Source organism: Lepidochelys olivacea, assembly GCF_965140295.1.
Source record: "Lepidochelys olivacea isolate rLepOli2 genome assembly, chromosome: 27".
Lineage (NCBI taxonomy): Eukaryota > Metazoa > Chordata > Testudines > Cheloniidae > Lepidochelys > Lepidochelys olivacea.
In genome coordinates this window covers 18,145,967-18,173,569 of record NC_140437.1, presented here as the reverse complement: position 1 = coordinate 18,173,569, position 27,603 = coordinate 18,145,967, and the positions used below count along the sequence as shown (strand labels likewise).

Sequence of the window (27,603 nt, the reverse complement as noted above, 5' to 3'; positions counted from 1 at the left end):
GTGCATGAGACAGGAACAGCCCTGGCAACACCAGAGATGCACCACGCTGTGGCCCAGATGGTTCCTGGACTGCCCGCTGGGTTTATATAGGGCAGGGAGCCTATCAGGAGCCATGGGGCTGCTGCCTGACAAACCCCTGAGGCCGAATGTCCCATGGGCTGTGTCCACAGAGGGTTGTGGGAAGTGGGGCACAAGCTGCCTACATGTGCTGCTGGGTGGCCGCCAGGCGCTGTAGCTCTGCCAGGCTGGGTCCTGGGGCCGTGGGTCCTTATAGTGCACGTGTCTTACCGATTCCATTTCACCGTTGGCAGGATGAAGTGAAGCTCCCAGCCAAGCTGAGCATCAGCAAGTCTTTGAAGGAGACCGAGAGGGAAGAGAAGGAAGAGGAGGGCGTGGAGGTCTCTGTGGACGAGGACCGCGCCGATGAGGACCGAATCCAGCTCTCCTCAGATGAGGAGGTGGAGGTTGAAGAGACCATCGAGGAGTCCCGAGCAGAGCGGATCAAGAGAAGTGGCATGAAGAGGGTGGATGACTTCAAGAAGGCTTTCTCCAAGGAGAAGATGGAGGAGACCAAGCTAAAGACCAAGGAGAATTTGGAGAAGACCAAACACAACTTGGAGAAGACCCGGCACAACCTGGAGAAGAGGATGAACAAGCTGGGCACCAAGATCGTAACCACTGAGAGGAGGGAGAAGATGAAAACCTCTCGAGACAAGCTGAAGAAATCCTTCACTCCCAACCACCCCATCTACACCAGGTCCAAGACAGCAGTCTACAAGGTGCCACCCTTCACCTTCTACGTCAAGAAGATCAGAGAGGGCGAGGTGGAGGTGAAAGCCACGGAGATGGTGGAGGTGGGAGGAGAAGAGGCTGAGAACACGGAGCTGCTGAGGGAGGAGAGCCCTGAGATGCACACGCTGCTGGAGATCACGGAGGAGTCGGACGCAGTGCTGGTGGATAAGAGCGACAGTGAGTAGGATGGGTGGCGGCACGGGATGGACGGCTGAACACATAACCTTTCACACTGCAAAATCTCTCTTCGCCCCAAGCGTCCTGGGGAACATGTACCCGTTGTATCATTATTCCTCTGGACGTCCAAGCCGACCCCCCACCATCCCAGACGAGGTGTCGTTTATATTTTAGTTTTAGCACACGGAGGAGTTAGGAATACAGGACTGTTTTCCTTACGCTCGTTGTGGAGACCATTCCTGCTGGCAGCCCTGTGAGAGCTTGCTAGCCACCAGGGACCCCCCTGAGGGGAAGCGTGCTAAAACCAAGATAACTGCTGTACACCTGGGAATATCCCTCTTTGCAGCTCTCCAAGACCTGATGTCCAGAATGCTTCTTGCCCGGCAAACTGCCCAGTGCTGGAGACCCCTCCAGTCTGTCAGCCCGAGCAGCCATCCCCCCAGGCAGATGGAGGGGAATGCAGGAGCCCAGCTGGCTAGCAACAGCAGAGAGACGTTTCCCACCCCTGCCCGAATGCCAGTTCCCGGGGCCGGGCGGTCTGGAAGATCTCCAGCGGAAGGTGGATCTCTGACATGTCTTAGCATGTGGCGAGGGAAGGGTTAAGCCGATCCCACTGGTGGGTAGAGCACGTGTGAGGATGGGCAATGCCACATGGGGCTGGGAAGGGCTCCCTGCCACTTCCTGACCCCAGAGGGTTCAAAGAGTTAATGGGCCAGCTCTGGAGAACCCAGCATTGTGTAACACTTGGAGAACATGGGCACCACATTGCCTGGGTGGCAGCGAGAGCCCCTGGCAACGCGGGCATCCTACACACACACACCGGAGCCTGTCACTGCTGCCGGTTACACCGGGGCCACCCCAGGCCTTACCGGGACTGCCCCACAGGAACGGAGGCCTCATGCTCCTGTGTGTGTCTACAGAGCCCATGGCACAGGGGCGTAACCGTCCGCCGGCTGGGGCCCGTAACCACGTTGCTCCAGGAGGCTGCAGGGAGCTGCATCGAGTCGGGTGTCCCAGCCCGTCACCGGAGAGCGAGCCCTGTACCATGTAGCATCAGCCGCCGGGAGCTGCACGGTCACTGGCCGGGGGAGGGTGCAGGCCAGGGGAGGGTGCAGGCCGGGGGAGCTGCACGGTCACTGGCTGGGGGAGGGTGCAGGCCAGGGGAGCTGCACGGTCACTGGCCGGGGGAGGGTGCAGGCCAGGGGAGCTGCACGGTCACTGGCCGGGGGAGGGTGCAGGCCGGGGGAGGGTGCAGGCCGGGGGAGCTGCATGGTCACTGGCCGGGGGAGGGTGCAGGCCAGGGGAGCTGCACGGTCACTGGCCGGGGGAGGGTGCAGGCCAGGGGAGGGTGCAGGCCGGGGGTGCTGCACGGTCACTGGCTGGGGGAGGGTGCAGGCCAGGGGAGGGTGCAGGCCGGGGGAGCTGCATGGTCACTGGCTGGGGGAGGGTGCAGGCCGGGGGAGGGTGCAGGCCAGGGGTACTGCACGGTCACTGGCTGGGGGAGGGTGCAGGCCAGGGGAGGGTGCAGGCCGGGGGAGCTGCACGGTCACTGGCTGGGGGAGGGTGCAGGCTGGGGGAGCTGCATGGTCACTGGCCGGGGGAGGGTGCAGGTCGGGGGAGTTGCACGGTCACTGGCTGGGGGAGGGTGCAGGCCAGGGGAGGGTGCAGGCCGGGGGAGCTGCATGGTCACTGGCTGGGGGAGGGTGCAGGCCAGGGGAGGGTGCAGGCCGGGGGAGCTGCACGGTCACTGGCTAGGGGAGGGTGCAGGCCAGGGGAGGGTGCAGGCCGGGGGAGCTGCATGGTCACTGGCTGGGGGAGGGTGCAGGCCAGGGGAGGGTGCAGGCCGGGGGTGCTGCACGGTCACTGGCTGGGGGAGGGTGCAGGCCAGGGGAGGGTGCAGGCCGGGGGAGCTGCACGGTCACTGGCTGGGGGAGGGTGCAGGCCAGGGGAGGGTGCAGGCCGGGGGTGCTGCACGGTCACTGGCTGGGGGAGGGTGCAGGTGGGGGTGCTGGAGGGCCCAGGGTGCGGCTGTGACTCATTTCCAGGAGGGCTAGAGAACGTGCTGATGCCACAGAAAGGGGACAGAGCAAGGAGGGCTCTTGGCCAGCCAGAGAGAAGCCTTGACACGGGTCTGTGGGCCTGATCCTGAGCAGCTGAGTCTCTGCAGGGAGTCCCGGCACGGCTCAGGCTCAGGGCCCTGCATATCCCCCCAGCCTCCCCGCTTGCTGCCATTCTCACTTCCATAGCTGATGTCAGATGCCCAGCGCAGTTCGCCAAGCGCCTGTTCCAGCTTTCCTATCCGCACGCACCGCAGCTGCTTAGCGGGCTCCCTGCAGCCCTGGCAGCACGGAGGGAGGGGCCGCGTGTGCTGGGACACGGTATGTCTCCTGACCAGCCGACGTCGGCTTTGGGGCTGGCAATTCCCAACCCCCACCCTGCCCCTTTGCAGCCCCTCAGGTGGCAGGGGACACCGGGTGGTTTGGCTTGTGTTTGTGCCCATCCTTCCCTTAGTTCAGACCCGCTGGGCACAGCCCAGCCCCTGGCACACGCGGCTGCCGTCCTGACTGCCATGTGACACACAGGAGAGCAGAGGTTTGTTGTTAACGGAGCCACAATATATAAACTTGCTTCTTTGTTAAGAGCATTTTCTTTCTTATTGCCCGTCCCCCTCCCACCCCCGGGGTCCTTCCCCTGCAGCAAAGCTCACGGCCTGCCCAGCCATGCCCAGGCCAAAGTGGGCACGGCCCCAGCACCTGGGCTCTGTGCCTGGCTCCCTGGTGGGTTCTCTCTAAGCCACGAGAAGGCATCTCTGGACCCCTGTGCTGCCCCCACGGATGGGCAGGAAGAGATGGGGTTGGCTAGGCCTTTGCCATGCTCTGCCCTTCCCTGCCAACCCCATGATGGCACCACCACTGCGGGGGGATGCCAGGCCCCAGGCAGTGGCAGTCCCCAGGGGGCAGGGGAGCCTTGCTTGCCCTCGGTTGGGATCTTTGCTCACTGCCGGAGCTGCCCTTCACTGTTTGCCACGGGAGCTCGCGGAGAAACCAGATGTTCTGCAGCCCCCCAGCCCAGGGCAGGCTGAGCCCTCGCCCCTCTGCCTAGGGCCATTCCTTCAGCATGTGCGTGGGGACCCAGTGACTGGCTGTGCCCCGCACTCACCCTGCCAAGCCGCGCTGCATCCCCCCTGTGCAGCCCAGCCCATGGCAGGGGAGGTGCCAGCTGGCGAAGGAGTGGCCAGGGCAGGGGGCTGTTCACCCTCTGTCTGTTTCCAGGGGCCCATCTATTGTTTTTTACAGATATATTTTTCTTACGGAGAAGCAGAGTAAGCAACTCCCAGGGCACAGACGGGCGCTTGGCTTGAGCGGCCCAAGGCCACCAGGGTTTGGTACCGCACTAAGCAGCTCTGACCCCGGAGGGAGGGAGCCGAGCGGGTCCACGGGGCAGAGCGCGAGTCCTGGGCCCTCCCGAGCTCAAGGTGATGAGCTGGGGGCCATGGGAGGCGGGCGGAGCTTTATCCATTTTCTATGACTGCATCCTGGTGAGCAGCCCGACCAATAAAGTTTCTTTTCTAAAAGGCCAAGCGTGGAGTGTGTTTCCCACGGACGGACTGGGGCGAAGGGCACCGGCCCGGGGGCGCCAGCTGCTGCTGGCTGGCAGGGAGCCTGGGCTCTGCCCCACGTGCAGGGCGGGGGGATCCAGCCACCGGGGGCAGCATCCACCCCTCACCCACATGAAACTGGTGCCCCAGCACAATGGGGGGAAACCTTCCCCTTGTCAGAGGAACAAAGACCTGCGGAAAACAGGCGGGGGGCGGAGGGGCATAGGTCCTGGACCTGGGGGGGCTGCGGCACCTCCTGGCTTGAAGTAGTTTCCTTCATATCCAGGGTTTCCAGTTTGGTTCAATGGCTCTCAGCCCCCCCACTATACACATAGGCTGGCCCAGCCTGGCACCAAGCGAGCCCAGCCCCCACGTGGCCTGGGACATCACTCAGTGCCACTCCCACATTCTGCCAGGCTGTGCCCCCCACCCCCGAGCGACTGCCCCCAGGCTCCAGCTGCAGGGACAGAGGCCAGGGAGGGCCAGCGACTGCCAGAAGCCCCCCAGCGAGTTAGGGGCAGCGTCAGGACCCGACCCATATTCTGGCTCCAGCTCGTGGGAGACAGATGCAGCCAGGGAAGGAGGTGGGAGCCGAGCACGCTCCCCATATTGCCAGCTCCATGTGTGGGCTGCGGTTTAAAAAAGGCTGAATCAAAGTTTGCCAGAGAGCGTCGGGGGCCCCTGGGAACAGGCAACAAAATGCACCTGCTCATTGTGATTTCGCTCCCAATAACGTAGGTCCTACATAAAACCAGGGAGTGTTTTGTTTTGCTTTCTCAGGAAGTGGGCTGGACATTTAGAACATGGCAGAAGCTCAGCAACCCCAGAAACCCCTCTAGGGGAAGGTGGCTCATTGCGAATCCCGACTCCCTTTGTCATTCCCCCCATGTCTGTGTACTCAGCTCCCCCCTTCCTGTACCCAGACCCCAGCAGTGACCCACCCCAGGCTGGCTGGACACCCATCTCCATGCCCCGTCCTGAGCCTCACACACATTTGTGGATTTACCCTCCCTAATGGGGCAGGTAAGCTCCATCACTCCCATGTTACGGGGAAACTGAGGCACATGGCAATCACATGTCCCTCCCCAGCCTGGCCCCTGGGGAATCACAGCTACCAGCACAGTGAGTGCCCATCGCCCCTCCACTAGGGGTGGGGGATTCAGAGTTAGGAACGCTGGGGCGGGGGGTGGCCTGTCAAACTGTACCGACCCAGTGGGTTCAGTCCTGGCCCCAGCTGAGGGAACCGTGGCTTGGCATCCCCTCCCTACCCTCTCCCTGTTTACCCAGCGCATCCACCATCCAGCACACGGGCCTGGGGGGTCGAAACAGGCTGGCCTGGCCCAGCTCCTCCCAGCACCACTTCCCCCCAACAGTCCCCGACAGGCAAACACCCTAGAGCCCGCGGAAGGGGGAGAAGGAACCGGCGCCAGCCCAGAACGGGGGGCTCTTACTGCCATGCTGGGGAACAGCTGGATCCCGGCTCCAGCTGTGGGTCTGAGATCCCCTGGGGAGCCCATAGCCCCAAACCCTGGAACAGGAGAGGCCTTTGTCACTGGCGGGAACTGCCCCATCCCGGCTCAGTGCCGCACTTGCCAGCCCTCTGCAACTCCCAGCCCAAGCACTGATCGTGGGGACACCTGGGGGAGCAGGCTGGGCTGTGGGGAGGGCCCAAGGGAAACCCCCCCGCGCTCCCCCGCCAACGCTGATGTGGGCAGGGGGTTCCCCTGGGAGGGCTCTGCATGCAGCGAGGCCTGGGGAGCTGGGAGGAGGGCGGCTCAGCCTTGAGGTTTCCTCCCAGCGCTGACAGAGCCGCGGTGCACAGCCTCGACGCCCCGCACAGGAACGAACGGGGGCCAGAGACAAAGCCGCTGCAGTCCCAGCTGGGGACGTTGCCAGAGAACCAGGGCGGGGGGGAGCCGCATGGGGCAGAGAGGAGTTGCCAGCCTGGGGCCCTGCGGCCTGTCTGGCCCCGCACCAGCTGCTGCCAGAGGGGAGCTGGAAACCCCGCGGCTGGACGCAGCTGCACCAGGAAGCTCCACCCCGCCTGTCAGGCACTGGCTCACGGCGTCTGTCCCTTCCTCGGGCTCTGGCTGGCATAGGCTGGGGTGAGAAGCATCCCCTACATGCCCTGTGCCAGACTCCAGCCCCATCTCCTGGCCGCGCCAGGGCCGGCTCCCAGCAAGGGCAGGCGTTTTCAGGAACCTTGCAGCCTTTTCTGGGTCTTGTTCAACCCTAGAGAGTGTCTGCAAGGGGATGGGGCAGGGACAGCCCGGGGCTCGGCTCCCAGCAGCCCTGGCTGGGTGGGTTTTCCTGTGACATCACCAGCCAGCATGCTGCAGCCCACGGGGAGTCTCCTCAGAGCCTGCTAGGAAAGCCCAGGGCACAGGGGAGTGAAGGGCACCCAGTCGGCCGGCCCCTCAAGGCCTAAGTGTTAGCTGGGAAAATACATCTGCAGCCGTGCAGGGCCCGTCTGAGCTGGGTCCCAGGCACAGAGCGCTCCCCACACGACTCACACCATGAGCCACACAAACAATCCCCACTCTGTTCCCCGTGTGCACTCAGCGACCCCACTGCAGAGCAGCAGCAGCTGCTGGGTTGCCTGTGAGGTTAGTGGGTACATGCGTCCGAAGGGCCAGGTCAGCGGGGGGCTGCCCCTAAGGATCAAGGGGCATTGGCAGAGCTGGGCGGTGGTGCCAAGGGCTGGGGTGCCGTAGCAGGGATTTGTGGGCTGGGATTGAGGGGCCTCGCAGTTGGAGAAGGGATGAACTGACTGAAACAGCATGGCTGGACCTGCCCTGCCCTCCGCACTCAGCTGGGGCTCGTGGGGTTGCACAACACAGACATAGCGTCTGATGGGCCGCGTCCCCACCACGGCAGGAGGGAATCTGTCTCTGGCTCCTTTGCACAGAGCTGGTGCCAGAACAGAGCGGCAGGTGGGAATGCAGTTTGTCCTGCCAAGAGGGTGCAATCCCTTCAGCGGCCTGAGTCACTGCTACCGAAACACGACTCAGGTTTTCACGCCATGCTTTGGGGGGTTTGGTGTTGCACCGGGCTCGCCCCCAGGGAAATGGGGTCAGTCTAGCAATAGGGCAAAGGGGACATTGAGCCATGAATGGCTGTTCTGAATCCTGGGGAACAGTCATTTGGGAGCAGCGCAGCTGGAGCCGTTATTGGGAAATAAACCAACTGTCTTATTTTTAGCTCCACTGAAAGACCCCGGAGGAACCAAAGCAGCCAGCGGGTTTCTTCAACACCAGAAGACAGGTGGATCAGGAGGGGAAGGGCGGGGGGAAGTTTTCAGGCTTGCAAAAGCAGGAGCGATCCAGGGAATTGTTTAAAAACACAGCTACAGCCGGGAAGGGGACAGCGTGACCTGTTCCCTTGAGCCCACGCATGATGCAACCGCTGCCTGTGTGTCCTAGCCAGCTGGTAGCTTCCAGGAACACGGGACAAGGGACCCACATGGATCACGTCTCCTCAGAGACCATCTGTTTGTTTCCAGCTCCCTGGTCCTAAGGGGCAGGGCGCCGCATACAACGTAACACATACTTATCCCTTGTGGTCTCGGCAGCAGGCAGGTGAATGCTACACATTTCCATGCATGGCTGAGCTCCCAGAGCTCTGCCCAAGGCTGCAGGCTTGGAGATGAAGTTACAGTGAAGCCTTGGGGCTAAGAGCCCAGGCCTTCTGGGTTCACATGCTAGCCCTGTGACTGGCTCCCAGAGAGGCTAAGCATTGGTCACCAGGGATAGGCATGTCCAGCCATGCTGTGTGGTCTTGAGGATGCAGCAGTCAGCATCTGTGCAGGGCTCTGAGATACCCTGGGAATGCTCAGGGCCAGCTCTCCCCGATGGCACCTGAGTGAACGAGCCGCTCGTGCCCTAGGTGGGTCCTCAGTTGTTTCCAAGGGTCCCAGGCTGTGCATAGCATGTGCCTCATGCTGGCAGAGAAAGGACCTGACAGAGGGCAATGAGTTCCCTGGGTTGCACCTGGAGGGCGGCCAGCCCAGCTGAGAGGGGCAGGATGACCCGTACCAGAAGGAGTCAGGGCCGTGGCAGGGAGCGTAGGCCTGGAGCTCCTGGGGACGCTGACCTGGGAAGGGAGCTCAAGCAAAGGGCCAGGAGAGATGCTGGGAAGCCCCAGGGCAGGACCAGCTCCTGCGATGAGCCTGGACAAAAGGGACAGACCCCAGGGAGGCAGTGCAGGGGTCAGGTTTCTGGAGGAAAGGGACACCCACACAGACACCCTGGGAAAGGCTGATGGGAATGGGGCCTCGGGGGTGTGCGGGGGGTGTGTGGAAGCGCTGGGTGGTGTCACCCGGGACAGGGCAGTGGAGAACTCTGCAGAGCCCAGGAAGGGGCTGTGATGCAGCAGGGAGGGGGGAGTATTGACCTGGGAATGTGGCAGGGGAGTTTCAATGGGAGACCTGAGAGCCTGTCACCTGAGCCGGGAGGGGGAGGGGGAGGTGACACCTCTGCCCAGGAATGTGAACAGAGGCTGCAGGAGGGAGCCTGCTGGGGGGGGGGGGGGGTTAGTTTCAGTTTGGGGCTGGGGGGTGGAACGCAGGGAACCCCAGGGCTGGGGTCTAAGCTCCCTGCTCCGCCAGAAGGACTTGACTGAGGGGTCCTGGTTATACCCACAAGCTCTGTTTTAGACTGTGTTCCTATTGTCCAATAAATCTTCCATTTTACTGGCTGGTTGAGAGTCTCAGTGAATCCCAGGAAGAGGGGTGCAGGGCCTGGACTCCCCCACACTCTGTGACAACTGGTGGCAGAGGTGGGATGTCCTGCACCCCGTGGACGGCGCTTCCTGCAGTAAGTGACTAGGGAGCAGTAAAAAGAAGGGGGATTGACGGGGACCAGGTGTGCTGAAGATTCAGAGAGAGACGGTTTCAGGGGGCGGTTAACCCCTGGGAGTGTGTGACCAGAGAGAAGGACTTTTGCAGTAACAGGATCCCCCGCGGGATTGCAGCAAGCAGTCCCAGGGGCGGAGGAGTCTGCAGCTCGACCCTGGCAAAGAGGTGGTGACCTCAAGAAGGACTGGCACACGAGGGGCTTTTCCTGGAAACCGTGGGAAGCTGCCCGGCCTGCGAGTGGCCAGCAGGGAGATGTACGCTAAACGCCTTAAGAGCAACCTGGTGGAGCTGTGCAGGCAGAGGGGGCTGCGCATCGGGAGGTCCACCAAGGAACAGCTGATTGCCCAGTTGGAGGAGAGGGATCGCTTGGATGACCCGATCCCTGTCCTGGAGGGAAGCTGCCCGGTGGACACAGCGTGGGCCTTGGGGTCTGACCGGGCTGGGAGGGGTCAGACAGCTGCCGAGGACACCCCGAGACCCTTCCTATCTAGGCCTGGGGGAGGGGTTGGGGGAAGCCCAGCGAATACTGAGGGCACCCTGACCCCGGCAGCCAGCAGGGGATCCTCCCAGCGGAGCTCCCCATCCCTGGAACAGAGGCGGCTGGAATGGGAGAGGGAGATGAAAATGAGGGAGCTGGAGGATCATGAAAAACAACGTCAACATGAGCAGGAGGAGAAGGAGAGGGAGCGTCAGGAGAAGGAGAAACAAAGACAGCATGAACTGGAGCTGGCCAGGCTGAGGAGCAGTGGGGCCCCGGCTGCGGTGAGTGCGGGGGGACCCAAGACTGCAAGGAACTTTGATAAGTGCTTCCTGGCCCAGCGGAAGGAGGGGGAGGACATAGATAGCTTCCTGACGGCCTTTGAGAATGCCTGTGAGCTGCACAGGGTTGACCCTGCAGACAGGCTCCAGTTTCTCACCCCCTTACTGGACCCCAAAGCCGTGGAGGTGTACAGCCGGATGACAGGGGCAGAGGCAGGGGACTATGAACTGTTCAAGCAGGCCCTGCTCCGTGAGTTTGGGCTGACCCCCGAGATGTACCGGAGAAGGTTCCGGAGTCAGCGTAAAACGCCTGAGGTCACCTACCTACAACTGGTCAACCGGATGCAGGGGTATGCCCGCAAGTGGACAGCTGGGGCCCGAGCTAAAGAGGACCTGCTTGACCTAATCGTACTGGAGCAGCTGTATGATCAGTGCCCTTCCGACCTGAGGCTGTGGTTGGTGGACAAAAAGCTCGAGAACCCCCAGCACGCAGGGCAGCTGGCCGACGAGTTTGTGAACAGTCGGTCAGAGGGTAGCTGGGAGGAGCCCCAAAAGAACAGGCCCCCCCCCGATACAGAGAGAGAGTCACCAGGGGACCTCCCAGTGGGGAAATGTGGAGAACCCCCTCCCAAGGGAACGCCGGGCGTCGGGCCCCTCCGACCCGCTCAAGGGGACTAACGTGACCTGAGCTGCTATCACCATGGCCAGAGAGGCCACATACGGTCCCAGTGCCCCGGGCTCAGGGGCAGACTGAACAGACCCAACCTACCCAGGGTTAACTGGGTAGGGACCCAGCTGGACAAGGGGAAGATGGCCCAGGCAAAGGGGGCTGCCAGCTTACCACCTGCTCAGGAGGGAAGAGTACCCGCGGCCAGCTCCGCCAGAGGGCTGGAGGCTCTGCACTCAGGGTGCTCGGTTTACAGGGTGGGCGCGGGGCTGTCCCTCCGGAGAGAGTGCCTTGTTCCCCTGGAGGTGGATGGGAGGAAGGTTTCTTTAGGTAAGTTGGCAACAAGAAGAGAGCCAAGGAAAGTGTGGGCCCCTTAATGAATGAGGGAGGCAACCTAGTGATGGAGGATGTGGAAAAAACTAATGTGCTCAATGCTTTTTTTGCCTCTGTCTTCACGAACAAGGTCAGCTCCCAGACTGCTGCGCTGGGCATCACAACATGGGGAGTAGATGGCCAGTCCTCTGTGGAGATAGAGGTGGTTAGGGACTATTTAGAAAAGCTGAATGTGCACAAGTCCATGGGGCCGGACGAGTTGCATCCGAGAGTGCTGAAGGAATTGGCGGCTGTGATTGCAGAGCCATTGGCCATTATCTTTGAAAACTCGTGGCGAACGTGGGAAGTCCCGGATGACTGGAAAAAGGCTAATGTCGTGCCAATCTTTAAAAAAGGGAAGAAGGAGGATCCTGGGAACTACAGGCCAGTCAGCCTCACCTCAGTCCCCGGAAAAATCATGGAGCAGGTCCTCAAAGAATCAATCCTGAAGCACTTACATGAGAGGAAAGTGATCAGGAACAGTCAGCATGGATTCACCAAGGGAAGGTCATGCCTGACTAATCTAATCGCCTTCTATGATGAGATCACTGGTTCTGTGGATGAAGGGAAAGCAGTGGATGTATTGTTTCTTGACTTTAGCAAAGCTTTTGACACAGTCTCCCACAGTATTCTTGTCAGCAAGTTAAAGAAGTATGGGCTGGATGAATGCACTATAAGGTGGGTAGAAAGTTGGCTAGATTGTCGGGCTCAACGGGTAGTGATCAATGGCTCCATGTCTAGTTGGCAGCCGGTATCAAGTGGAGTGCCCCAGGGGTCGGTCCTGGGGCCGGTTTTGTTCAATATCTTCATAAATGATCTGGAGGATGGTGTAGATTGCACTCTCAGCAAATTTGCGGATGATACTAAACTGGGAGGAGTGGTAGATATGCTGCAGGGCAGGGATAGGATACAGAGGGACCTAGACAAATTGGAGGATTGGGCCAAAAGAAATCTGATGAGGTTCAATAAGGATAAGTGCAGGGTCCTGCACTTAGGACGGAAGAACCCAATGCACAGCTACAGACTAGGGACCGAATGGCTAGGCAGCAGTTCTACGGAAAAGGACCTAGGGGTGACAGTGGACGAGAAGCTGGATGTGAGTCAGCAGCGTGCCCTTGTTGCCAAGAAGGCCAATGGCATTTTGGGATGTATAAGTAGGGGCATAGCGAGCAGATCGAGGGACGTGATCGTCCCCCTCTATTCGACATTGCTGAGGCCTCATCTGGAGTACTGTGTCCAGTTTTGGGCCCCACACTACAAGAAGGATGTAGATAAATTGGAGAGAGTCCAGCGAAGGGCAACAAAAATGATTAGGGGTCTGGAACACATGACTTATGAGGAGAGGCTGAGGGAACTGGGATTGTTTAGTCTGCAGAAGAGAAGAATGAGGGGGGATTTGATAGCTGCTTTCAACTACCTGAGAAGTGGTTCCAGAGAGGATGGATCTAGACTATTCTCAGTGGTAGAAGAGGACAGGACAAGGAGTAATGGTCTCAAGTTGCAGTGGGGGAGGTTTAGATTGGATATTAGGAAAAACTTTTTCACTAAGAGGGTGGTGAAACACTGGAATGCGTTACCTAGGGAGGTGGTAGAATCTCCTTCCTTAGAAGTTTTTAAGGTCAGGCTTGACAAAGCCCTGGCTGGGATGATTTAATTGGGGATTGGTCCTGCTTTGAGCAGGGGGTTGGACTAGATGACCTCCTGAGGTCCCTTCCAACCCTGATATTCTATGATTCTAAGGTCAATGGATACTGGGATACGGGCGCGGAGGTGACGCTGGCCCGGCCCGAGGTGGTGGCCTCAGATCGGGTGGTGCCCAACACCTACCTGACCCTGATGGGGGTGGACGGGACCCCATTCAAGGTGCCTGTGGCCAGCTTACACCTGAAATGGGGGGCCAAGGAGGGCCCCAAAGATGTGGGGGTACACCACCATTTGCCCACTGAGGTTTTGATGGGGGGAGACCTAGAGGACTGGCCAAGCAACCCCCAGACTGCCCTGGTTGTGACCCATAGCCAGAGCCGGCGAGGGGCACTGCACCCTGACCTTGGGGAGGGTACCACACTGGAGGCGCAGGACCCTACCCTGGTGGGGAGGGAGCGCTGAGGGGCACGGCTCAGAGAGGCTGTGGCCTCAGACCCGGCCAATGAGAGGGAACCGGGCCCCATCCCTTCCCCAGCTGCTGAGTTTCAGGCCGAGTTGAGGAAAGATCCCTCCTTGCGGAAGCTCAGGGACCTGGCCGACCTCAGGGTGGTACGGACCATGAGGAGAGGCTGCCAGGAGAGGTTCCTGTGGGAGAAGGGGTTCCTGTACCGAGAATGGGCTCCCACAAGGGAAGTAGAGTCCTGTGGGATCAGGAGGCAGCTGGTGGTCCCCCAGAAGTATCGCCGCAGGCTCCTGTCCCTGGCCCATGACATCCCCCTCGCAGGGCACCAGGGAATCCAGCGCACCCGGCAGAGGTTGCTACAGAACTTTTACTGGCCCGGGGTCTTTACCACGGTCCGGCAGTATTGCCGATCCTGCGACCCCTGTCAGAGGGTGGGGAAGGCCCGGGACAAGGGGAAAGCGGCTTTGAGATCTTTGCCCATCATAGAGGAGCCTTTCCAGAAGGTGGCCATGGACATCGTGGGGCCTCTCAGCAGGACGACCCGGTCGGGGAAGAAATACACTCTGGTGGTGGTAGATTTTGCCACCCGCTACCCCGAGGCAGTGCCCTTAGCTTCCATTGAAGCAGACACCGTGGCCGATGCGCTCCTGACCATTTTCAGCCGAGTGGGGTTCCCCAAGGAAGTCTTAACAGACCAAGGCTCCAACTTCATGTCGGCCCTGCTCCGGTGCTTGTGGGAGAAATGTGGGGTCCGGCACGACTGGGCCTCAGCTTATCACCCCCAGTCCAATGGGCTGGTGGAGAGGTTCAATGGGACGCTAAAGATGATGCTGAAAACCTTTATGAACCAGCACCCGCAGGACTGGGACAAGTACTTACCTCACCTGCTGTTCGCGTACAGGGAGGTGCCCCAGGAGCCTACCGGATTTTCGCCTTTCGAACTGTTATATGGCAGGAGGGTGAGGGCCACCACTGACTCTCCATTGGGAGTGGCCTTCCCCTCCCATTCGTCTCTCATCAGGCCACTCCCGATGGAGAGTCAGTGGTGGAGTATGTCCTGATCTTCTGAGAGAGACTAGCTGAACTCATGGTCCTGGCCAGGGAGAATCTGGCCAGAGCCCAGAAGAAGCAGAAGGTCTGGTACAGGTACGACGAGCGATGGCAGGAAGGCCCGATCGCTGTGAGATTGAGATATTTCACACAAAGTCAAACCACTTTATGCTGAGGATTTGGCGCAGACGAGTCAGCTGGTGAGAGGGCCCTGGTTTCTGACGGGATCAGCATTGCAGGCATAACACAGGAGGGATAGATCACGAACTCTGGCTCAGTGCAAAGACGGTTTTGCATCCCTAGGGAGGTTGTGGAATCCCCATCATTGGGAATTTTTAAGAGCAGGTTGGATAAACACCTGTCAGGGATGGTCTAGATTATACTTAATCCTGCCATGAATGCAGGGGACTGGACGAGATGACCTCTCGAGGTCCCTTCCAGCTCTATGACTGGCGAGACATACACTTTGTGCAGGAGACAGCGAAACCTGTTCATGGAAGAACGTACAGTTCGCTGTGACTGTTTGAACTCTGCTTGCAGCCTATGGAGGTGAACTCATCAGTGTTCTCCAGAGTACTTGAACCCATTTGCCCAAGCGGGTCTGGGGGCCCAGCTCCAAGGTTCTGGACCTTGGTCTTCTGCCACAAGCTGTTCTACCCCGTAGGGTGGGCAGCATCTTGGAGCCCTTGGGAGATTGGAGCTGAAATTCTCTGTCCAACATTGTTGTGGACACTTATCTGCTGCTGATGCCTATACGCCAACAGAAGATGTATCATCTGCAAAAAAGGACACACCGCACCACCAGCGAGCAGCAAAAATCCAGTCTGTTCTGCCACATGACACGCTGCCAGCACTCAGAGCTCCGATCGAACTGAGTATGAAATCTTGATTGGTTCCTTTGGTTTGAGTTCCCCAAACGACACCACCATCCAGGGTTTGACATTGTGGTGCCGCTAAGAGCTTGTCTGTTATGGGCTCCTTCCGTAGGCACTTGAACAACCATCGCTGGACCTGGGTTTCAAACAGAGGATGTGCCACAAGGGAAGCTGACCACATCCTCATCAGAAATTGCTCCATAGTGATCAAGATTGGAGTTCCTCAAACACACACTCTAGCTCAATCCCCGGATATGGGCTGGATGCAGGGGGCAGTGGGGTAGGTTACCCGGCCTAAGCTGTGCAGGAGGTCAGGTTAGGACATAATGGTCCCTTCTGGACTTAACATCTCTGGCTTTTCTGAAGTGGGAGGGACACTGGTGAGGGCCCGGCTTCCTCGCACCCTGCATGGTTCCTAGAGGACAACCAGAGAGACGTCTCTGGCCTCGTACTGAACAGTCCTGCCTGGGGGTCCCCCACGCTCCGGTGCAAGGGGCAGGGACGTCCTGTGTGTGTCCCTGACCAGGCTGGTGCAGCGGGGCAGGAAGGCAATCCCCTGGAGGCACCAAAAACATACACCAGCCTGAGAGCCGGCTCTGATGCAGGAGACGCGGGGGCTCTGGTATGGAGCTCAGATGTGATCAGCCCCACCCCTCCTCCGGTATTATCATCGTCATTATTTTTAATAATAACCTTAAGCAGCACTCACCTCCCTTCACCAAGGGGTGTTTCTTGCTGCTTTTCGCAGCACTCAGCAACTCCCGGTCTTGTTGGACTGAGATGCGGGAATAAGGGACTGTTGGCAACTCTACGCACCCAGCCCCAGAGGCAGCTGCTTCTCCGCTCTGGATGTTTGCTGCCCGTCCCAGGGCTGCCCCGATTTCACAGTGGGGATAGTGAGGGGGAGGGGGGAGTTGGGGGTAATGCTCACGGATTCCCAGGAGACGCAGGCTCCAATCCCACCAGGGAGGAGGCCTCGCCGGGGAAAGAAACCGAGTCCCTGCTCAGCCCACCATGACCCCCATCCCCGTGTCCCTGCCCCCCAGTCTCACCCTCCCCATGTATGCCCCCATCCAGTCCAGTCCCCATGGGCCCCCACCACCATGTGCCCCCTACCCCCACTTTGCCCCTCTTCCCAAGCTCAGCCCCACATGTCCCCCCGCCCCTAGGTTCAGCCCCCCCCATGTACTCCCTCCCTCATGTGCCCCCCCACCCCCACTTTGCCCCTCCTCCCAGGCTCAGCCCCCCACGTCCCCCATGTGCCCCCGCCCCTCGGTTCAGCCCCCCCCCATGTACTCCCTCCCTCATGTGCCCCCCCAGGCTCAGCCCCCCCCCCATGTGCCCCTGGCCCTTTAAGGGGCGGGGACAGCGGCAGCCCCGCCGCGCTGATGTCAGGACCTGCCCGGAACTCAGCTGAGTTTCCCGCATGGACATTCCCGGCACTTGCCGCTCCCCCCCCCGGAGCCTCCGGGCTCCCCTCTCCCCTGGCCCGGCCATGCGGCGGGAGGGGAAGATTCATGCCGGAACAGCCACCGAGGGCACCCTCCCGGCAACTCATGAATAATTAATGAGTCTCGCGGCTGTGAGGCGCTGATTGGCCAGGAGGTCAAGTCCCCTCGTGAATAATGAGCAAAGGCGGAGCGCCATTGGCCAGCGGCGCCTTGACGTGTCCCGTGGAGGGGCGGGGCGGAGGGGCCGCAGGTTTCTGGTCCGCCACGGAGGGAGCAGGAGGCCGAGCGCCCCAGGCAGCCGGAGCCGCCCCCAGCCTGGGAGCCCCGTCCCCGCAGGTGAGCTGGGGAGCCTGGCGGGGGTCCCCGCGGGGACGGGTGCAAAGGGGCGGGGCCCGGGGGGTCCCCGGGGTGCTGCTCCCATGGGTGCTCCGGGCATAAGAGTGCGTGTGGGCGCCCCCCTCGGGTGCTTGGGTCAGACCGCTGGGAGGCGCAGGGTTAGGGGGGAAGCAGCTGCACCCATGGGTGCTGGGGTCAGACCGGGGGGCTGGTAGCTGCACCTATGGGTGCTGGGGCCAGGCTGCTAGGAGTAGCTCAGGGCTGGCTGGCTGCTCCCAAGGGTGCTGGGATCAGACCAGCGGGGCTGCTAGCTGCTCCCAAGGGTGCTGGGATCAGACCAGCGGGGCTGCTAGTTGCTCCCATGGGTGCTGGGGTCAGACCAGGGGGGCTGCTAGTTGCTCCCATGGGTGCTGGGGTCAGACCAGGGGGGCTGCTAGTTGCTCCCATGGGTGCTGGGGTCAGACCAGGGGGGCTGCTAGTTGCTCCCATGGGTGCTGGGGTCAGACCAGGGGGGCTGCTAGCTGCACCCATGGGTGCTGGGGTCAGACTGGGGGGGGCTGGTAGCTGCTCCCATGGGTGCTGGCTGCCCTGGCGCCTGTCTCTTTTGAGCCAGGCAGCGGCTGGTGGCTGTTCTGAGAGCAAGATTTAAATGAACAAGGGTCAGGAAACTGAAAGTGGCGATGCCCGTGGCAGCCGGAACCTGGCCCCGCTCGTACATCCATCTTGTCTTGCATCAGCCTGGCCTGGGTGCTGGCTCTCCCCAGGCCCTGCTGCAGCCGCACGCCTGGGTTAATGCAGGTGGCTCTGGGCCGCAGTGAATGCTCAGGGCTCCCTTGGGGGAGCCTCTTGCCCCAGAGGTAGACCAGCTGTGCGAGGGGGAGCCTGACCCGACAGGTGCTGCTGTCACTCAGTATCAACCTAGGGGTTGGACTGAGAAGCTTGCCTCAGCTGCTAAGCACCTTTGCTTTGCTGTTCCCCCAAGGGCCACTGACTCGTCCTGTTACCACACTCTGAGGTTACTCGCTGGAATTTGACTTCCTGAGCGAATTGGGCACAAGGCCCCAGCCAGTGGCAGGAGGGGGGCATCTGTTTGCACTGTCCGTAGAAAAAGGTGTCTTTTGTTTGAGAAACTCCGTTGCCAGCGTTTGTAAGCTCCCTGCGCCTCTTGCTGCCTAGCAGCAGGGATGCATAAAGTTGAAGCATGTTAAAAAAGACCTAATATCCAGTGGCTTGGATTATTGGAATCTCCTTTTGAGGCCAGTATTGATGCTGGGTGGGTCTCGTACCCTCGGCCAGGAGAAGACTCTGCAATTTAACTTTTGTTGTTAGTCATTGTCCACTTTCTCTCTGCCTTGGGGTGCTAGGTCTGAACGGGGCCATTTCTCTGGCACCCAGAAATGAGCTTGGCACCTTAGAGAAATAGGTAAGAGCATCATACCTGAAAGGCATGGAATCAGCATTACTAAGAGTGTATGTGAATGTCACCACCTGGCGCTTTTACAACAGGGAGTTGTGTCCCATGGGTGGTGGGTGAGCCCCACCTTCAGGGAGGTTAGCCCCTAGTTCCGCCCAAGCCCATGGCTGGAGGAGTCTTGGCCAGCCTGCTGCTAGGCTGGCCAAAGCTGCTCCAGGCCACTGGCTGGCCCAAGCCGCTCCAGCATCTATCCACCAGCCCAAGCCCTGAGCTCCAGGCTGCAAGCTGGAGCTTAGTCCCCACCAGCTTCAGGGGACGGGGGGAGCGAGGGTGGGGCCATGGCCGGGGTTAGGGGAGGCTTAGCCTTTCCTGGCCTTCGATACCCACCGCCCATAGGGTTGCTAACTTTCTAATTGCACAAAACCAAACACCCCTGCTCTGAGGCCTCACCGGGGTTGGCCCAGAAATGAGGGGTTCAGGATGTGGGAGGAGGCTCTGGGCTGGGTCGGGGGTTGGGCTTTGAGCTCTGGGGTGGGGCCAAGGATGAGGGATTTGGGGTGCAGGAGGGGGCTCTGGGCTGAGATGGGGGTTGGGGTGTGGGAGGGGGTACAGGCTCTGGGGTGGGGCTAGAAATGAGGGGTTTGGGGTGGGAGGGGGCTGTAGGCTGGGGCAGAGGGTTGTGGTGTGGGGGGGTGCAGGGTGCCAGCTCTGAGAAGGAGTTTGGGTGTGGGAAGGGGCTCAGGAGAGGGTGTGGGGTGCAGGCTCTGGGAAGGAGTTTGGTTGCAGGAGGGGGCTCTGGGCTGGGGCAGGAGATTGGGGTGTGGGAGGAAGTGTGGGTTCCTGGCAGTGCTTACCCTGGGGGCTCCCAGAAGTGGCGACATGTCCCTTGACTCCTAGGCGGAGATGTGGCCAGGCAGTTCTGTGCATTGCCCCTGCCCGCAGGCACCGCCCCTGCATCTCCCATTAGCTGCGGTTCCCGGCCAATGGGAGCTGCGGAACTGGTGCATAAATTCCTCTGGGTGCGCCTCTGCCTGGGAGCTGAGGGACATGTCGTTGCTTCTAGGGAGCCAGGTAGGGAGCCTGCCAGCCCCACCAACTGGACTTCTAGTGGTGGTCCAGTCGAAAACAGGACACCTGGCAGCCGTAGCTGCCCATGGTCCCTCCCACAAATCCCAGTTGGTTTATTGCAAGGAAAGAACAGTCTGGTCAATACCAGCCAATCTGTAAAACATCCAGACTCTGACCCTGAGCACTCCTCCCTCTAGCCAGCCTCTGCAGTTAGCCCTGGGGTGACCATGTTTGCTGTACATCTTACTCAGAGCCTTGATTATCAGAGTTCTGCAACTGCCCTGCAAACACAGTAACAGTGTAGAGATGGCCTTGTTCATTCAGTGAATGCGCTCCTAGAGTTCAGTGCATTTTAAAATGACATTTCAGGAAGCTTTGGCTGTCAACTGCCTTTTTGGAGTAGATGAACTGGGGAATCTATGAACTGAAGCCAAACTGTGGACATTCAAAAATCTAGTTTTGTATTGGGTTCTGGCCTTGAGCGCCCCACAGACTGCTCTCGGGCATTGTGACATTCACAATGCGTAAGAATAAGGATTTCTAGCTGAGCTTATGGAACCTTCCTTTAAAGGTGTTGCATTAACACCGGTCAAAACTGCTGGCTTACTGAGATTACTGGTAATCAAGACTGAAAACCAGAAATTTTGGTTCTGTATTTGGTCAACCCAGGGCTTAGCGAGCTGATTCATGTTTCCAACAGATGTGAACTCTGGGTTGCATTTTATTCTCCTTTGCTTGTTGCAACTGCTCTTAAAGAATCACAGTGAGAGTGCGTTTTGTGCTGGTTCAGGTCTCAGCTGGACCAGACCTTTGTCTTTAGTAAGAAAACTGGCACCTTGGGTGAAACGCAAGGTCTGGGGTTCATGATGGTGGATGATTTTCAGCACGGTGTCAGAGAACCTCTTAAGTCCTTACCTGGCCCCAACGACCACAGCATCCGAGCGCCTCTCAATCCACCGGTGGGTGTATTCTCCCCATTTTACAGATGAGGCAATGAGGGGCAGAGAGACTAAGTGACTTTCCCAAGGTTACTCAGGGACTCTGTGGTAGCACATGGACTATTCCCCGGGTTCCTGGCTAGCACCGAACAGCCGCACCATCCTTCACCCTTTCCTAAATCTCTGCATTGATTACTTGACTTTCTCCATGTCCAGGGTTGCTTTTCTTGGCCACCTGAACCCGGAGAGTCATGTTCGCTCATTAAACCAGCCGTGCAAACCCTATTTGCCCATTTGCCTGGGGCAACATACTTTCTCTTTTACAGGAGAAGAAGTCCATATGTTTTGTCATGCTACAGACAGCCAGGTAGAACTTCGTGTGAGCTGGGGAAGTTCTGTTCATCTACTGCTGCAGCCTCACAAACCTGCAGCCTCACAAACGGACAAGGAAGAGAAGTTCATTTGAAAGCTTCGGTGGGTGCTAGTGGGTGGCAGGAATCACTCTCCCACAGACAGGACCTCTGCTGAGAGTGGGTTGGGAATTGTTTCCCTCGCTGTTTCTTCGTTGGAAAATACCAATTTATCAACACCAAAACATTTTGATGAAGTTTGTTGAGGAGATTTCTCGGGTCCAGGATGGGAGGGAGGGAGACAGAGACCCACCCTCTCCTAGCCTGGTGATTAAGGCACGTGGGAGATCCAGGTATCCCTTCTCTGCCTGACTTGGAGCAGGGACTCCAAGTTGGGTCTCCCGCATCCCAGGTGAGTGCCAGAAGCACCAAGCTTTTGGGTCTTTTGGTGTGCTCGCCTTTCTCTTGCTCTTGGTTTTATTCCAGTGTGGAATGGAAACGTGGTGGAACCTCAGCATTTTTCATGAAGGAGAATTCCTGTTTTCCAGCCTGCCTTACCCAGCAAGCTGCAGGGCATCATTCTCCTGGCTTGGCACGGTGGAGGCGTGAGAATAGCCCCGGAGTATTCTGAGAAAACAGGGGCTCTTTGGAGGGGTCTGGCTGTCCCCTGCAGCTTGCCAAGCAGCTCCCCACTCGGCATGCTGACTTCAGCATTCGCTGCTGCATTTTGGGTTCATTACAACCCTCCCCCCCATCCCAAGGAGATCTGGATCACAGATTGCACTGCATGGTTCCTCAGCTGCATTTCAGAACTCAGTCCCCAGCGCACAGGTTGTTTGCAGGAGAGCGATTGGTGGCGTCTGTCAGTTAAACAGCACCTCTGGCTCACTACATAGTGACGTTCCCGGGAATGCCTGCCAAGGCAGGAGATCAAGCGTTCAAAGTGCAAGGACTGACGGAAGCTATTCTTTAACCCTTCATGACGCACCCCTGCCCTCCACCACAGCAAGATACAGTGGAGTTTAATGATCCTTGTGGCTCTATTCAGCTGCTAGGGTGCAGGAGAGAATTGTGCTCAGAAGTGTGCGTGCTGTGACATGGCTCATTTAATGCATCAACTTAAAATGGCCTCCCATAATTGCTGGCATGGTGCAGTAATGGCTCAGGAAGTTGGGTCCCAAATGAAGCATGCTAGGAAAATAACAGCGTCTGCAAGCTGTTTGGGAGGAAGCCAGTCCTCCATTCAGGCTGAAGTAATGTTCCAGTGTATATTTCTTTTGCCTCTTGAGGAGGAAATTTTGCCGTGCAGGCCTGTCCCTTGCTAGCAGTGATCCGAGTTACCTGTTGTTCCCCCCCTGCACACCTCCAGTGCTGCTATAGCGTAACCAAGGAAACCCGAGGTGAATGTTCTCGCATCTCCGTTTTGTACCTTCGCGCGGTCTCTGTTTGTTTCACCGAGTGCCTGTGTGATGTCAGACTGTGCATTCAGCTTGGTTACATGCTGGCTCTGCTCCAGAGATGAAAGGAAAGGCTAACCACAGAGAGACCTAAGCCAGGCAGAATCAGAAAGGTTCATCCCTCAGATCTTTAAACCTAGGCTGGGAAGACGGAGCAGTAGCAAATCTGGGTTAGGTGGGTGAGGGACCCATTAAAGCTTCAAGGTTAGTCAGATGAAAGCTTTAAGAATGCAAGTGACCAGAAGGCTGGTGGGAGACGGAGTAGCTCTTCCTCCTTTCTCTTGGGGCTTTAGTCACCAACACAAACACCTACTGTAGGTGGCCACACTGGTGCCAGTCACTGCTTGCACTGGAGCAGCACCTACAATTGTCAGTGATGATGCAGCACAGGGAGAAGTGTTTAGGAAATATTTGTTTGGTATTTGGGGGGGAAACACCTAGATATGATCTAGTCGTCGTATGATGAAACGCTTTCAATTCCAATAGTAGCTCAGAAGTGTGTTCAGCATCAACTGCTGAAGTTAGCTGTTTTTAAATTGGCAGGTCCAGATAATTTGCACCCAAGGGTCTTAAAAGAGCTGGCCGAGGAGCTCCATCGACCATTAATGTTTTTTTTTTTTTTTCAATAACACTTCAGGCACTGGGGAAGTCCCAGAGGACTGGAAGAAAGTTCATGTGCCAGTATCTGGAAAGGGTAAATAGGCCAACCCAGGTAATTACAGACCTGTCAGCTTGATGTTGATCTCAGGCAAAGTAATGGGAATGGCTGAGACAGGACTGGATTAATATAGAATTAAGGGAGGGTAATGTAATTAATACCAATCAACATGGGTTTATGGAAAATAGACCCTGTCTGACTAACTTGATACAGATATTTTTGATGCGATTACAAGGTTGGATGATAAAGGGAATAGCATTGGTAGCCCAGACTTCGGTAAGACGTACTGCACAACATCTTGATTTTAAAAACTAGAACAATAAAATCCACATAACACATGCTAAATGGGTTAAACTGACTGACTGGTAGGTCTCAATGGAACTGTAAACAGGAAATCATTGAGCGGGAGTGTTTCTAGTAGGGGCCTGCAGGGATCAGTTCTTGGCCCTACGCTAGTTAACATTTGTATCCATGACCTGGAAGAATACATGAAATCACTGATCAAGTTTGCAGATGACCCAAAGATTGGGGGAGTGGTAAATACTGAAGGGGACAGTCATAGATACAGAGCCGTCTGGATCGCTTGGTGCAAGCCAACAATATACATTTAATATGGTTACTGGTAAATGACACATCTAGGAACAAAGAGCATCAGCCAGGCCTGCAGGATGGGGGACTGTGCCCTGGGAAGCAGGGGCTCAGAAGACTTGGGGCTCATGCTGGGTAATGAGCTGAACAAGAGCTCCCAGTGCAACCCCACTGCCAGAAGGGCCAATATGATCCTTGGGTGCATAAACAGGGTGGGGGCGGATGACCTGTATTGCCTTTGTATTTGGCAGTGATCTGACTACTGCCGGGAATCCGGTGTCCTGTTCTGGTGCCAGCAGTTCAAGAAGGATGTTAATAAATTATAGAGAGGAGCTGGGAGAACGATACAGGCTGGGAGAACATGCTTTTCGTGATAGACCCGGCCAGTTCAAGACGTTTAGCCCAGCAAAAAGAAGGTGAAAGCCTGAGTGGATTGGTCTGTTAGGACCTGGATGGGGGCAGAGTTTTGATGAGGCTCGTCCATCTAGCAGATAAAGATGTGTAACACCCCCCCCCCCCCCGGCCGGAAGTGGAAGCTGGACAAGTTGGACTGGGGATGAGTCATGGTTTTTAACAGGGAGGGGAATTAACCCTTGGAACAAGTTACTGAGGGCTGGGCTGGATTCTCCATCCCTGGCAATTTTTAAATTGAGAGAGGACATTTTTCTAACGAGGGCTGCTCTAGTTCCAACGCGTTAATTCAGGGCTGGGCTGTGGCCTGTGTAATGTGGGAGGTTCAGACCAGATGATCGGTCGTCCCTGCTGGCATAGTAGTCCAGGACACTTTGCTAGCCATTGGTACGGATGCAGCCACGCCGGTGGCTAACTTCCCCCCCAGGACAGGAGCCCCTTGCATTCAATTCTGTACCCCGCCTCTGGGCAGAGCGGCAGGAAAGAGGAGATGGCAAAGCTGCCCCAGGTGAAAGCTTCCAGCCCTTCCGTCGTGCTTTGCTGTCTGTTGCTAGCTTGGCGGTGGGCCAGGCAGCCTAGCGCATCCTGAACCCTTTCCTTCCCTTCCCCCTGGGTGGGATCAGTGCGTGGCGGAGGAGCTGAGCCCCGTGCAGCATGGGCAGAGTATTTTAACTCTGCAAATTCACCTTGAGATGCTTTTGTGAGTGGCTGTTTGGATGGTGGCAGCCCCAGAGGCTCTGGCCGCGAGGGGCCCCGCTGCGCTGGCTGTTCTGCCCACCTAGGAACTAGCAGCTTCTGCCCCAGCAGGTTGACAAGAGGCAAGACGTAAGCGGTAGATGGGACAGACAGACAGGCGGGGGTTTGGGGAGGGGCACAGTGAATACTGGACAGGGTGCAATGAGTCCCCACTCGCCCCCCTGCTTGGAGCTGAGGGAGAGGCTGAGGCAAGCTCAGCCCGTAGCTCTCTGGGGTGATTTACGTGGCCATCTGTTCCTGGCTACAGTCAGCCTGCGGGTCCTGTGTCCGGGGGTTGATTTAGAGAGTGCGTGTGCGGGGCCTGCTCCTGGAAGCAGTGTTCTCTGCAGCTGGGGCTTGCCGTGGGAACTCGGAAGCATTTCGCAGCCAAACAGAAGCCCCGACTGGTTTGGCACCCAGTACAGGAACTGTTCCCGGAAGCGAGCCGTGGCTGACGTCCCTGCCGCGCTGCAGCCCGGGGATCTTGGTTTCGGGCTGCCGACACCTGTCTAGCCGTGCGAACAGCCACGCTCCAGGCGTCATCTGAGTAGTTTCAAATGATGTTTATGAAAGACGGAGTGGGGCACAAGTTCAGCTGTGCTGGAGGCTGGGTTTGTGTTTCCTGGGCTTAGTAGGGAAACACTCCCTGTGGCGAGGCTCCTGCCACGCTCTGCGGTCTCCTGGAAGATGTTCAGGGTGCATGATCGCACTGCCCCAAGGGCAGCTCTTCCAGGAAGCAGGCGTCTGGCTCTCCTGGCATTAGGAGTAAGAGGGCAGTCCGACTGTTGGAGGGGACAGGTCCTGTAAGCACGGTGCTTTGCTCTCCATGAAAAGGCTGACTAGAAGGCCTTGTGGAGAAGGGGGCTCTGAGGACAGTGACTGGAGTTACCTGATTACGTAATACATTTTTGGCCTGACCCGTGTGGCTGTATCTAGACAGCCCCCAATTCTGTGCCGAGTCACATAGCGACCTATGCCTTGGTCGAGATCTCCGAGGACCTGCTATTTCTCCCCCGCTGTGCAATGGCTAGAGGGAGTGAGGAGTACTCGGGATTCCCCCCACGCATGCCTGGGAGGCGGAGAGAGGAGGGTTGTTCTGTAATGTGGTAAAGACACTTCAGAGAATCCAAGTTTCAGAGTAGCAGCCGTGTTAGTCTGTATTCGCAAAAAGAACAGGCGTACTTGTGGCCCCTTAGAGACTAACCAATTTATTTGAGCATGAGCTTTCGTGAGCTACAGCTCACTTCATCGGATGCATTGGTTAGTCTCTAAGGGGCCACAAGTCCTCCTTTTTCTTTCGGAGAATCCAAGTGGCTGAAATCTCCATGTGGGCAGGCTGTAGTCTGTGGACCAGGCAGGCTGCTCTGTATTTCTCCAGTGTTGTTTCCCACCCCATCCAAGGGCAGTGAGCATCCCAGGGATGTTCTGCAGGAGTGTGAATGGGAGGGGAGCCCATGCAAATATCTCCGAGCTCGCAGCAGCTACAAGGGGACACTGGTGGGTGCAGCTGTAAATCCAGGAGGTCCCTGAGCACCTGGAGTACCCAGCACGAGCGGGAGAGGTTACGGTTTGGGCTGAGGCCTTGGAGGAGCAGCAGCCTGTCTGGTGAAGCATGGCAGACTTGGGGCACAGTCCATGGGCAAAGAAGGGTCGGTGCAAAGCCACCGATGCTAAGAGGAGCCTGTCCATTGACTCCAGCAAGCACCGGATCAGTCCCTCTGAGCACCGCTGGCCTCTTCAGATGGGAGATACTGCCAGCATCCTGGGTTTGGCTGGCTGGGGCTGGGGGGAGCCAGACGGTAGCAGGTTTTGGCTTTAAGTCATTACCCTCTGTGAGGTTGGGGTGAACCTTCCCTCTCTCCAGGTGTCTCTCCCCAGCTGTCACTTGAGCTCCCCATTGGGAAGCACTCGGAGGGCTGGGGGTCAAATTGGCTTTCTAAGCTTCATGCTTTTGCTAATTTCATCTGCGGTGAGCTGCAAAAAGCAGCTGCTCCATCAGGGTTGGAGCCGGTTTAGTTTGGAAGCCTTTTAGAGCTGATAGGAGACTATCTCGGGGCTTTGTGAAACTGGCGATGTGGGCTCCAGGGCGCCCGCACCTGCCCTATGCGGACAGACGAGCGCGGAGAGCGATCGCTGCCAAACCCGGTTACGCCGTTCCCCAGCTTGGGCTGCAGCCTTTCGGCGCCGCAGAGGAGCGTAGGAGACATGGAACGGCGCTGCTGTGGTGTGCTCGATAGACTCCTGGTTTTGGCATAAGAGCTCAGTTTTGGTTTTATTACAATGCACAATGTTCCGCTGCTTTGTTTTACTTGTTTAGGGATCAGGCCTCAGGGCTTGGTTGTGGGCAGGTCACCTAGGGCTAAACTTTCTCCAAGTAGTTTCATGTTCTGGATGCCTCCCTTTGAGTATCTAGTTTGACCCATGTTAGGCTCCAAGGTGCTGAACGTTACAAGTTTGCAGCAGTTTTGCTAATCCACACGAGGGTCTGGCGCCCTGGCAGGCGGAGGAGGGAAAACAGCTTGATTACTATGAAACTGCAGCTTTGGTAAGTTTCTCTTTCTTCAGATTCAGGTCTTTGGCTGCTGCTAAAACAGAAGCAGAGAAGCAGCTGTTCTCACTCTGGTCTGATGTGTGTGATTTGTGCTTCCTCATCCTGCTGAGCTGCTCCTTTGCCTGCAGGCGTCTAAGCCTAGATCCGGCTTCAGGACTTGCAGAAATCCACCCTGAGTGGCTGGGGGGGGTTTCCCCATCTCTAACTCCAATGACTTTCAGAAGGTGGAGAGTGCAGGGAGTGACTGGAGGCATGTGATGGGATCTGAGATGCTTCCTGTGACCTCTCGCACCCCCAACTCCACAAAATCAGGCTCTCCCAACTGCCAGCTTGTCCTGTAATATTTGCTTGGATTGCTTTCATGTGGGGTTACCTGTCCTGGGCTTTCCCCACC

General features: G+C 58.0%; 2 protein-coding genes across 2 annotated transcripts in view; both read left to right on the top strand.

Annotated features, from left to right (window-relative positions):
- CAVIN1 (caveolae associated protein 1) overlaps positions 1–2,111 on the top strand; it is a 30,559-nt gene extending 28,448 nt beyond the window's left edge. Inside the window, exon 2 of the mRNA XM_084615829.1 lies at positions 312–2,111. Coding sequence (XP_084471955.1) covers positions 312–977 — 666 coding nt within the window. The 3' untranslated portion in view covers positions 978–2,111. The remainder of the gene's footprint in view (positions 1–311) is intronic.
- Positions 2,112–16,926: 14,815 nt separating this feature from the next.
- Positions 16,927–27,603, top strand: part of STAT3 (signal transducer and activator of transcription 3) — a 33,628-nt gene continuing 22,951 nt past the window's right edge. Inside the window, exon 1 of the mRNA XM_084615803.1 lies at positions 16,927–17,039. The gene's annotated coding sequence lies outside the window, so the exon portion shown is untranslated. The remainder of the gene's footprint in view (positions 17,040–27,603) is intronic.